We start from the raw sequence: 12,868 nt of genomic DNA on the forward strand, positions 1-12,868 counted from the left end.
TTATTGGAAGATAGATGTTTGACACATACATTCAAGTTTCAAGTTAATGAAAAAATGACCAACTACATTTTTTTTTCTTGTTCTGTGACATTCCCTACAAATATTTACTATGGTGAACAGATGCCTCTCCATTCTAAAATGTTAGCGACAGTTATAGTTAGGTTTTCCTGTTTTTCCTCTGTTGCACCTAGCACTGTGATTGTTGGCCAAACCTCAGTTCAACCTTAAAATTATCATAAAAGGGTGACACAAACAAGTATAAGTACCATCCCTGCTATTTTGACTCACTTGGACTCCCCCCATATGTGGTTTGGGATACAGCCATCTTTCTTGTGTCATACTGAGATCACTTGAGGCAGCTGAATTAATAGTCCCTTGATTTAAAAGGAAGCCAAAAGAATTTTCAGCCCTAGAATTTATTTCATATATTAATTCATCACAGCTTAACTGTACCAAACTTCAAGTCATTTTGCAAAGCTTATCCTTTCTCTGAGGTTCTATCTTGAAGAAATAATGACCCTGGGAAGTAGGAGTCACTGGAAAATGTGGCACTGAGAAATGAGAAGCAGTTCCCATTTATTTGTTGTATTAATTAAAATTCATTCCCCTGCCCAATTCTCATTTTACATTTGAAATAGCTATATAAAATGAGCATAAGAATCAAACCTGCAGCTGCCAATTTTGATATATATATGAAAATTGGCATGAGCAGATTTGATTCTTATACTCATTTTATATATTTTACCATGGGGGTTGTGTGTGTGCACATGCATGTGTATAAAGAAAACTGGAATCTGTAGATTTGATTTTTATACTTATATAGAACTAGTGCATTCATTATTATGCTAGAAAGGATTTAGCAAGGAAATGCCCTTGCTTAGCTTTAGAGTAAGAAAGAATGATGACAATTTGCACCTTCTCTAATGATCATCTTTGGTGTCAGTCTAAAGAGATCCAGTTTATCCATCATCCTGACTGTGTAGTGCTGAAAATATATCTACCTACAATAGGGCTGTGGTCAAGATGGAAAAATGGCTCTCTCTACTATTTAAATGCAGAGGTTCTCAAGTTCTTTGCTATGGCACATTTTGCTCAAGTTAGACATCAGAAAGGATATTAATATGTCTACAAAAATAATAAAAACCAACCTCAAAAATAGGAACTAAAGCACACACTTACCTGAACAATAAACATGGCTATATGGTGGAATTCGCCCCGGCCACCCTGTTTCACTGGGACAGTCATAAAGAACTTGTTTCCATCTCTGGAGAAAACCGGCTCCTCATTCTATAAATATAAAATGGTGTCAGTTTTCTGAATTCCCCCATTCAATTCTTTACCAAATATTTGTCTTTTAAATCCATGAGTTCACCTTGATTACACTAAAGTTACAAAGAAGTCCTTAGCCTTTCAGCGTAACTGTTCTGATATACAGCACTAACAAGAGCAGACAAGGACTGCTAAACCTGACGCCGTTCTGACCTGTGCTTAATTCAGTAGCTAGAAGTTCAGAAGCTTGTCTAAAACTCTGGCTGAACATTTTGGCTGCCAGCCTCAAAAAAAATAGGCTATCTTTTGGTAGTCTCTCCTTTCACTTGAGCTGGAAATACTAAAAGACTTTTTGTTACAGCCATATAATGGCAAAAGTTTTACCAATGGCAATCCTGCTAAATGTGTTCTCCTACTTCAATTCAGCAAGTATTTTAAAACTCCTTTAAGGCTCCTTGGGTGCCTGTAGACATGTGGGATGCTGCTCCAATGCGCTGTCGTTACAGCATGTTGGAGCAGACACCGTTAATTGAGTCTGCTGGAGCGTGCTAATTAGCATGCTCCAGCAGCCTCTGCATCTTGTGTATTCAGAGTCTCCAAGCTTCAAAATGGTGGCAGGGTGCTTTAACTAAAGCTTGACAAATGAGCTTTAGTTAAAGCACCCCTGCTGCCATTTTGAAGCCTCTGCTCTCATTAAAGCATCCCCCTGGGAGCACATGTAAAGATACCTGTTGGTTTTAAGGGAACATGGATACATATCCTGTTGAATCCTGATGGACACAGTAAGCACATTTAAGGTCCTTGCTGAATGAGGATCGTATCCTTACCTGTTCCACTGGTGCACTTACCTCTGTTTATCATTGCTTTCCTCATCTAACTTAGTGGACTTGAGAAAGAATGTCTGACTTTCTAAAAACTTGCCTGATTTTTCCCAACCAAATAGTTGAATTGCCTTTCTGAATTTTTGTCCAGTACAAGATGTCATCCTAAGAAACCCTTGCTTCTCGCATAATTTCTGGACCATCATGGCTGCAACATCACTCTGACACTATAGAAATGTTAGGCATTGCTTAGCATAAAAATCTTAATTTTTTTAATAACTTCGAATTGCAAGATGAAACCTGAATCGTGTTTTAAATAAGATGCATTTCATTCATTTATGCAGTTTGTTGGGTGTTTTTATTTGACCTGTGGAAGTTGCACAACCTGCTGACATGTTGTTGCTACATGCTGTTACTGTGTACGGGCATTGCTGTGTTATTCTCTGGAGGCCTAGGTGCCTGCTCTTCTTTCCACGCTTTTGTGTCAGTTGCTAACAGAAGTGACACAAGCCTATTCTTTTTATTGGAAAAGTCAGCGGAAGAAATAAAATACATTTAAAGAACACCGCTGAAATGTAGAATTTTTATGTAAACACTTTTCCAATCAACATGTTAAACTATTATAGGGATCCAAAACAGCTGACAGTTTTGTTAAGAGAAAAGGCTTTTTATGTTCTTCTAATCAGAATAAGCTTAGCATTATAAGCATACACACTGTTACGCATTATATTTATGAGGCATTATTCATATGGTACCTGTTTAGAAAGCCACACGTCTGACTGCATCTCGTATTTCTAAAAAGGAAAGAATGCTCTTTATGAAATATCAAGAGACAAACATAGCACTTACATTCATCGGGACAAATGTGTATTTTATCATGTATTCCATTTGTGTTGCAGCACTCAGGCTCTCTCATTATTATCACTGAAAGCGCACAAATAACTAGAAAGTTGTAACATGATAATAATTAAATTAAAAAGTCAACTGCCTTTCTGAATTTTTAGCAGAACACCACTAGTAATATAAAACACCTTTTAAACCCCTTTTGACTAGTTATCAAGAAGTTTGAACAGGCATCAATATCGGGCATTTATCTTTAGGCATCATCTGGCAACTGGAAAATTTAGGTCCTTTTAACTACATTGGGCAAACAGCCAGCATCAGACTCCTAGCGTGAGACTTTTTGAAATTTCCACCCTTTGTTTTCATCACATCAAGGTTTTCATGGATAGTAATTTCATTTTTACTAAGCCTGAATATCAAAATCAATCAAATGGCACTGAAAATAGGATTCTTCCTGTAAGACTACCAGCCCTAAATCATATACCATACCACCCTTTATTCCACATATGTACTGGTAAAAAAATGAGGCAGGAATTCAGCTGCTGTAAATTATCACAACTCCACTGAATCCTGACAATTTACATCAGCTGAGGATCTGTCCTATAAATACAGTCTGACTGACTGAAATTCCAGTGGATGTCATAATTAGATACTTGGTTGTGACATGATACTTTTTGCAACAGCAAATACACACCAAAACTCTTGATTTACTAAAACATTGGGCATGAAATACGAATGAAATGGTGATGTGCTGTAAAACATTCTTACTTTGAGTTTTTCAGGTTAGTTACTGATACCTGTGCCAATTCCCCTTGTCACTGAAGTCAATAGCTACACTTTCACTGAACTGAATAGCTGCTTTGCCTATATTGCCACAGTTACCAGTCTAGGCACTGCTGCCCTTCCTCAAGGTCTCAGGTGTACACACACCTGAGCCTTACTTTCCCAAGACGGATTTTTTTCATGTCGCTCTCTCCTACACTTGGGATACAGTTCCCTGAGACACACCTGAGCCGTACCTTCCCAAGATGGTTTTCTTTCATGTCGCTGTGTCTTACACCTGGGTTACAAGTTCTCTGAGTATCAATCACCAGGTCCAACTAGGGTTGGATGTCACAAAGGTATCTTTCCCTGAGGAAGGCTGGGACAGCAGTCAATCAAAGCAACTCATGGCAAAACATTATTTAGTCATTCAACTGAAGACACAGAGCACGAAGGGCCAACTTATAAAACAAAGAAGTCCTACACTCAACAATCCCATCACAACATTTGCCTTTAACTCAGGCAGAGCTGTCATATTCCCCATCTCTAAGATGGGAGAAACAGCCCTCACTGCTTGCAACACACTTCCTTCAGATGTGAACGAGCCAGAAGCAGATTCATGATCTCAGTATAAGCTACTGGTAGATGTCTTTAGATTCTGGAGCTAAACATCTTTATTTATCAATCTTTAGTAATTTGGAGTTCCTGGTTTTACTTTTCAGGTTTAAAGCAGCTCTTGACAGCATCTGGTAGAACTGAAAAAAAGGAATTGCATCAGCATACATTGATGGTATTTGTGTTTTGGTTAGTTTTGGGAGGAAAATATGACGCAGATTGGAAAGGCGGTCAAAAGCAATCAAGATGCAAGATTAATGATAAAGATGGAAAAAGAGGTCAAAAGTGGCTTATCTGAGCCAGAGGACAGGTTACGGCTGTATTAAACTAGAACCTGCACAGGTGAAAGATATGAAGGATTTGTCTGGTCCCCAAACCAGGAAATAAATCCAGGTGTTTGCTGGGATGGCTGGCTCTCACATCACTGAGCTATTTCAGAAAGGTACCCCAATCAAGGCAGTTTGAATGGAATAGCATTAGAAAGCTTTCTGTGAACTACATGAAGCCCTGAGTAAAGATTCAGTTGTAGTATACCCAGGCAGTGGCAAGACTTCTATGGTTTTCAAAAATACTAAATTAGATGCTGTGCGAATACATTTTCCCATGAGAGGAGAACTGTATATCTAAGAAAGGAATTGCTGGACCAAGATAAAAAACTATTCTGCTCTCAAAAAAATAATGTCTTGCTATATGGGCTTGAGCAAATTGCAATCAGATCTACTTGGCTGCCATTTTACTGTGAACATCAATCACTCACTTTTTACCTGGTTTCATCATATAAAAGGATCTAATATCAAGTTTTAGATGGAGATAAATCCTCCAAGATGATGACATAGAGGTGGTTCTTGTCAAAGGCACCGTGAACCTAATAGCAGATGCTCTATTCAGGAATACTCAGTGGACAATCTCACTCAGTCTTTTTCCCTAAGGAAAAGCGATATGATGGACTTAGAAGTATCTTAAATTATTTTTATCAAAGTTGCACATCAGAAAGAGACTGAAAGAGGGAAGTCAACAGGAAATGAAGCAATGGCAAAAAAAAAATATCTAAAAACTAAGAGAAGTTCTTGATTGGCCTTATTTGGCCCATTCAGTTTAGCCTATTTTTTTCAGTGCTAAACCTAGGATCACTTGGGAGCCTAAACTTTAATGATAATTAGCTTAGGAAGGAATGGGAAGAGGGTGAGTTTATCAGTTGGTTCAGGTTGACACAAACTGATTGCAACAACCAGCCTTACTTTGTCCCCAAGAGAGTGGGGTACTTAGGTTAAGTCATGTCTTCTCATGGCCTGAAGGGGGTGGCAGCATGATATGCACCCACATTTCTTTGATAAATGCATTTCTTTAAGTTCTTCAAACTTTGGGAAAATAAACTATGCTTTGCACAAAGAGGGTCATTTGGTGTCACTGTATATCATTACTGTCTGCAGGCTCTTGAAGAGACACTCTTGTAGGTGTCAAACCCATTGGAGAGGTAACACAAGGATGGTTCTCAGGAACCCAGTCAGAAAATGGTTAGATTCAAGGAATCCCACTCCAAAGGGTTGGAGGGAGGTGTCGGAGGTCTGGCCTGTGAAGGGAATGCATACCAAGGACTTGAAAAAGGCCTCAGCTACAACAAGAATGGGCTGCAATGTCCATGTCTGAAAAATCACCATGGCAAACAGTATGAATGAAACAGCTGTTTCTGAAAGGTGCTGCAGTGCATTTAGAGTAGAAATGTAATACAATAGTCAGCACCGTTTTTTGACACCCTCCTAGGCAACCGTATCGCCTCTCCATTACCTCCTGGGTTTCTGTGGTCTATCTGGTGAGGTAATTCAAAAGTATTTCTGAACTTATCCACACATATAGAAAGGCTGGGTAAAGTGGGATGGCTGATGGGTGTATGTCTTTGGAAATAGAGATTCAGGGAGGTCACGGTATAAATACACAAGTCCTGATTCTGTTTTTATTGAACTCAAGGAGAAAGCTGCCATTATCAGCAGTTCAAGCAGGAATTGAGCCAGAGGGTGTGCAGGCAAGAGATGAAGAATGAGCAATGAGGAAGTGACCTGAGCTTTTGTGGGGGGAAAAATCATCCATTTTCAAGTGCTGCTGCAGTTGCAGTGAAAGCATTACAATAAGCGCATCCTTTTTACTGAGAGCAGCCACCTTGAAGCCAAATTATAGCATGAAACCTTACTTATTACTGGTCTTCCATGCTGCTGTCAAAAATGTAACTACTGAACAGGGACTTCTGGTTGAAGGGAATCCCGAAACAAAAAATATCTTCACCACAGACTCTGAATATAATCAGCCCTCCAAACACGATCTAGGGCTTCATGAGAGTGACTCCCATCATTAGAAAAAGTAGGTGTGATTTTGTCTGATGCCCATCAGTTTACTCTCAGTTTCCTCAGAAAGGTGAATTAAAAAAAAAAAACAACTCTATAGACTTAATGCTAAAATAGATTATGCATGCATGGTGATTTTCCAAGATTTATCGAAATTCCTGTATTTTCCCTTTTAAATCTATGAAACTATTACAGAGACTAGGGAAACCATTGCAGGATAGGAGAAAGAGGCATCTGAGAATACTTGAAGGCACACCTTCTTGGCACTGCCTTGGCTATGAACATAATATTTTCCACCTGTTCTTCAGAGGTGTTGAGCAACTTTTGCTTTACTAAAGTTGATGAGTGAACAAAGCTCAACAAGTCTGAAAATCAGACCGGTAGATTTTACTGCAATTATTGCAGTATGAGGTTTGAAACACTATCACATTACTTCGCTCCCGGTTGTCCTCTTATATTTAGTTTACAATTATGGCATCAAAAGATATTCCAAATACCTTTACTTTCTGATTCAAATCAGGACAAAATGTTGCAAAGAAGCAAACGGGGAAATCTACTTACTCTGCTACAAGCACCAGTCGTGGTCTCACAAACCGTAAGGATGGAAATGTTCTGAGGTCTGTTTAACCATCTCACCACAGTCTTGGTATTGCTCACCCACTTCACCATAGTGATGTAGTACTCTCTGGGATAAACATACATTTTAAAATGTGGTATTCATATCATGTATAGTTCAGCTAGAAAAGCATTTTAAATTATAGCTACCTTAGACAAACCCTGGCAAGCAAAACATGGACTGAGTGGCCCCATAAGCAAATATTATCACTGAGAGAGGGATGTAAGGGAACTCAAATAGCCAACAAGGTACATGATGGAAGTTAATATTACCACTAGGATTAGTAGCTAGGGTACAGTGCTCATCTGGGAAGTTCTTGCTCCTTTAACAGTTATTTTGAAGCCTTACAGACTTACTCACCTTCAAAGGCTTTGGCCTATCTGACTGCAAGCAATAAAGTATTTGATTAGGATGCAAACTGTATCAAATAGAAATTAGGAGCATGTGAAATTCTTTCCAGATTTGCAGTCGCTTCCAAAAATATACACTTATGCACATTCATGTGTGCTTTACTTTACGGAAGTGAAACATAATCGTTTGCATATTTAGAAGAGAAATTATCCTCTGGTTTGGGCCAAACACTCTAAGTTAGACCTTGCAAAACAATGTAAGCTCAACAATGGATGCATGATGATGAAGTAGGCTTATTGGTCTGTTCAGCACTCAGTATAAATAAATACATAAATACACAAAGTCAAACCTACATAGAAAGTGCTGTATATAAACCGGACTTTCCTACGCTAAATCACATCTATTAAAATGTTCGTTCTGAATAAGTATTCAGTGCCTTTTTGCTATGCCATATATTTCTGTCTGCTGGACAAAGAGCAAGTAGAAAATAAAGTAAACTTTTCATAAATATAAAACCCTCCTCCCCCTCAAACAAGATCAAAACAAAAACCAAGAGTTTGCAATGCTATGAGACAACTGGGATGATTTTAAAATGCCATTTTTACACTACAAGTGTTTTAAGCAAGACACAATATTACTGTTAATTGACAACCGCTGTAGCAACTAACGCATACTACCAAGTCCCTAGACGAGCTTGGCAAAGCAAAGGAGTCCAATAGATGGGCTTTAACGTTATGGAAAATCTACTTCTCTCTTCCTATAACCTTGTTAGGCAGTCAAACTGGAGATGTTGTGGAGGAAGGCCTGTTGCAGTCTGTCATCCCAGAGATGTCCGGCATCCTTGCTTCAGTTCTCTGCTCCTGGCAGCTCTCAGTCTGGCTGCACAGCTCTCAGCTTTGGTTTCAAACAGTTTGCTTAGAAACTCAGTCTCACTTTAAAACCAATGGTCTTAGCTTGCGTTAAATGAGATTTTTAAGGCAGTTTTGACGCATGATTCTTTACTTATCAATAGCACAGATTAACTTTAACAGCAGGGGTAGCCGGGGAGATAGTTCCATACAATTCTGATGCTGTACATAAAAGACGAGGGATGCAGAATTTAAGACAGCTACAAATGGCCTGAGTTTGGTCTCACATTTGTAAAATGGGAAAGAATAACCACACCTGCACATCATGCCTGGAACTACTTTTCCTCGCTCTTATACTCGGCTCCAGGTGATATAGCTATTCTTCAAGACTAGGGCATGACATGCCAAGCTGAATCTGGGAACCCCCAAGTATGTTGCGAGGTAGCACTCGTGTTTGTTTTTTTCTCCAAGCTTTATCAATGTGGCAGAGAGCCAATATGGGGGCCAACAATGTCATGACACCTAGTCTTGCATGATTTCTAAATGGTGGAATTACTTTAAGGAAACCAAATGTGTATCTGAGGATATCCAACCCATGAGGGATGAAGAGAAAACTTCATAGATATACAAGTCATCAGGATGCAGAGAGTTTCTAATCTGAGTTGATGTAGATAAAAGGGCGCTAGTTCCTTATTCTTTGCTAGAAACCTCTGTTGGGGCCCACAGACAGCTAGACCCTAGGGCCATCTTCCAAACACTGAACCAATGGCCTATTTAATATTTGTTACAAAACTCAATGGCCTATTTAATATTTTTTACTGATTTTGGTCCTGACAGCGTATTTGTAGCACCACAGAACGTAACAAGGCTCTCCAAGAGTCTTTACAAAATGCTAAATTCACAAAAGATGAATGCATTTTTGGGATGGATCAATAAGAAGCCTTAGGTGCAAGACACAGGAGGTGAAAGTGCTCTCTACTCAGTGCTGATTGAGCTGCATCTGGAGGACTGTGTGCAGTTCTGGGCTCCAGGTTTTTTTTTAAAAAAACCACACATGGGGAAGCTAGAGAGGGTCCAGAGGCAGGTGACAAAGATAACGAAAGGCTTGGGCAACAAGTTGTATGAGAAGGGGCTCAAGGAGCTAGGCCTGGTCAGTTTGCGGAAAAGGTACTTAAGAGGGGACATGATATGTCTTCAAATACTTGAAGGGCTGCCATAAAGAAGAGGGAAAGCACCTTTCCCCTCTTGCTGCAGAGAAGAGGATGTGGACCAATGGCTCGAAGTTGCAGCAAATTAGGTTTAGATTGGACAGCCATATAAACTTCTTCACTGTTGGAATAGTGAGAAAGTGGAATAGACTGTGCAGGGCTGACGTGGACTCTCCATCACTAGAGGTGTTCAAGAAGACGTTGGACAGGCTCTGGTCAGGGATGTCTATGTCTGTGTTTCATGATGGGTATTTCCCATGCCTCTGGGCTTTGCCGGTTGCCCCCAACCCCACCTGTCTGCTATATGGGTCAGGGTGTTTGTAAGCCTTCCTCAAAGGCATTGGTTTTTGCCTGCAGCCAAGACTGGGGACTTTGACAGGGGGGTGACAACGCTAAAGCTGGGTGGGACCAAAGTTGGAGGTTCCTGACTATGAAGGAAAATGCCTTGGCCCTCTGCTCATGGTCTGACTGACCACCAGGGATCCTGGTTTTCCCTGATAAAAAAATTGCAACTTCTCTGATAAATGTCCCCAAATCTGTGATTAAAATGAAAGCCACTCTACAGCCCCCCTGACCCTGCTGATGTCCCTCACTCCCCGCACCCAGCCACCCCAGTCCTTCTGGTACCCCTCACTCTCCCTCAAATCCTTCCAGCCCTGTTCCTGCCCATCACTCCCCACAACTCCCCAGCTTTGCTGGTGCTCTTTGCCCCCCACCTATAGCTCCTGCTCCCTCAGCCCGGCCAGAGGGGGCTCCCAGCTGCTAGGGCTATGGGGCCAGGGACCCAAGTCCACAGCCCCCTGCCTCTGGTGGGAGGCAGCAGCTGCTGCAGCCGAGCGGAGTGGAGCCAGGCTCGCCACACTTCCTGCCTGCTGCCAGCCTGCTCTGGGCTTGGGCAGGGGAGGGACTGATCCTCACCATGGCATGCACTTTCAGGGAACAGCAGTGACCTGTGACCCCTAGATCTGTGCTCAGGGTGCGGTGTGTATGCTGCCTGCTGTGGGCTTCCCCTGTGGCCTGTGTGACCTGGCGCTGCAATCCCAAATCCCAAATAAATTAAAGTATGAGACCCCAATTAAAATATGAGACCTGCAGGCAGCAGCAGCAGCAGCCGGCAGAAGCTTGGGGTGCTGGTGGCCCATGCAGGCACTGCTGCCAAGTGGCATGTGGCTCTGGCCAGCACTGCACGTGGTGGCAAAGAGCACAGCCTGGCTGGCCTGCCCCTATTGCGTGGAGCTCTCCACGGCACACGTGCAGCTGCTGGAACTCGTGTGCCAATGGGGGAAGCCCCGCACGATGGAGCCCTCCCCTTCTGCTGGAGTCCTGGGACCTGCGTGGCAGGGGGCAGGGAAGGCAGGTGGCTTCATAGCACAGGGTTTCCCCCCGGGGCGTGCGAGTCCTGGGAGCTGCATGTGCACTGCAGGGAGTCCAGCATGATAGAGGTGGACCGGCCGGGCTGTGTTCCTTGCCACTACATGCAGTGCTGTCTGGATCCATGCATACTGGGTGGCAGTGTCTGGACACGGCACAAGCACTCCAAGAGCCCCTGCCAGCTGCTGCTGTTGCCACCATTGGTGGAGACTATGGACCATGAGGGGGGAGTGCGGGAGGGCCCGCCCCCCCTACACCCTGCCCACCCAAGCTCTGCACTCCCGCTGCCCCCCTGGGCACAGGCTCCACACTGCCCCCAGCCCCATGCTCTGCGCTCTCACCCAGCTGCAGCTCCTCTCCCCGTCCCTGCCACTTCCCTACCTGGTGCCAGTGAGTGAGATGCCAGAGAAGGTCCCCTGGCGGCTGCAGCAGTAGCAGTGGCAGCCCTGTCCAGAAGCTGTCTGGAGGCTGGGCCAGACCCTTCCTCCCACAAGGGAGGCACATGGGCTGGGTAGGGTACAGTTAGTTGGTGGGTGTGCACGGGCCAGAAGAAATTGACTGGTGGGGTGGATCCGGGCTATACTTTGCCTGCCCCTGCTCTAGGTGCATATCAACCCTGCTTTCTGACTGAGTACAGACCAACAGTCTAACTAACTCTCTCAAAATCAGACTGTGCCATTCTTTAGGTGATCAGTACCACGGTAGCAGTTGACTGCCTTCAACTACATCCCTCCCTTTATCTTTGAGTTACTTTCACTACATAGCTTCCTGCTCATGTAATAAGCAAAGCAAGCATGCAACAAGCAGTAGTCTCACTCGCTATACATCCTTGATTTACCCCCACAGCCTTTTGCAGGGGAATTTTCCTGTGGAAAAATTCTACGTGATCATGAAAAAACACAACCTCTCAAAAGAGATGATCACAACTGCACAAGCAGTACTAATTCTGGCATGCCTTAACTCCTGCGTACCTGACTCTACAACCTTAAAAATGGTCTTTTCATTTGAATCAAAGCATGTGATTGCATCATGCTGGTCAAAGAAAAGCTTACCGATTTTTGTTTTAATATGAGGAAAATAATTCCCCGTCCCCCCGATCTTCAACGTCTAAATAGCCACATTGTTTTGACAGAAATTAAAGACATAGTAGATTTTCTATGAGGCAGACAGCCAGTATAAATGGGTGTGTGCAGAAAGAACAGGGGACCTAAATTGAAGCGGTGGGTTTTTTAGGGTGAAGTAAACCCCCGTGTCGTGCACACACCCTGCACTTACCTGCCTCTTGGGTGGCGGGGAGGGAAGGCTGAACTGCCAGAGGGCAGAGTGGGCCCTGGGCTGCGATGAAGGACAGTGCTTCCCTTTGCGGCAGTGGAGCCCTCTTCCCCCACCCCCTCCCCAGCAGCACCCGCCCGCAGGCACCCGGCAGACTGAATGGCTAGAATTTGTCAAAATTACACCAGGGTCTTACAAGACTGCAAAACCTAACAAGACAGTGCAGAACAGCCTTTCTTACCATGTCCTAACTGCATTTTATACTTATAGGGGTTTTTTTTATATTTACATTCCAATTTTTGTACAATTTTTACTTTTAATTTAGTATTGATATGCTAGTTTATGTCTGCAGCATAATAAATGCTAACTCTTTTATTATTACTTTAAAACGTATGATCCTCCTATCTCACTTGTGAGTTTTGGAATGCTTATGAATTAGAAGATACATGCATTATCTTACTGCCTGCTATGGTAAGTGCTTAGCAAAGTCAACAGAGACAGTAAGCTGAACAAAGAAAAGGGATTTGCATTAAATTACACCGGAAGGATAGTTATA

The 12,868-nt window shown here is 42.6% G+C and overlaps 1 protein-coding gene across 1 annotated transcript in view; it reads right to left on the reverse strand.

Moving 5' to 3' along the window:
- DPP10 (dipeptidyl peptidase like 10) overlaps positions 1 to 12,868 on the reverse strand; it is a 382,909-nt gene that overhangs the window by 51,085 nt on the left and 318,956 nt on the right. The window contains exons 10-12 of the mRNA XM_019554481.1: positions 7,208 to 7,331; positions 2,846 to 2,884; positions 1,180 to 1,287 (exon numbers count right to left, since the gene is read on the reverse strand). Of these exons, the coding sequence (XP_019410026.1) occupies positions 1,180 to 1,287; positions 2,846 to 2,884; positions 7,208 to 7,331 (271 nt within the window). The remainder of the gene's footprint in view (positions 1 to 1,179; positions 1,288 to 2,845; positions 2,885 to 7,207; positions 7,332 to 12,868) is intronic.

Source organism: Crocodylus porosus, unplaced genomic scaffold, assembly GCF_001723895.1.
Source record: "Crocodylus porosus isolate Cpor-Errol unplaced genomic scaffold, CroPor_comp1, whole genome shotgun sequence".
Classification (NCBI taxonomy): domain Eukaryota; kingdom Metazoa; phylum Chordata; order Crocodylia; family Crocodylidae; genus Crocodylus; species Crocodylus porosus.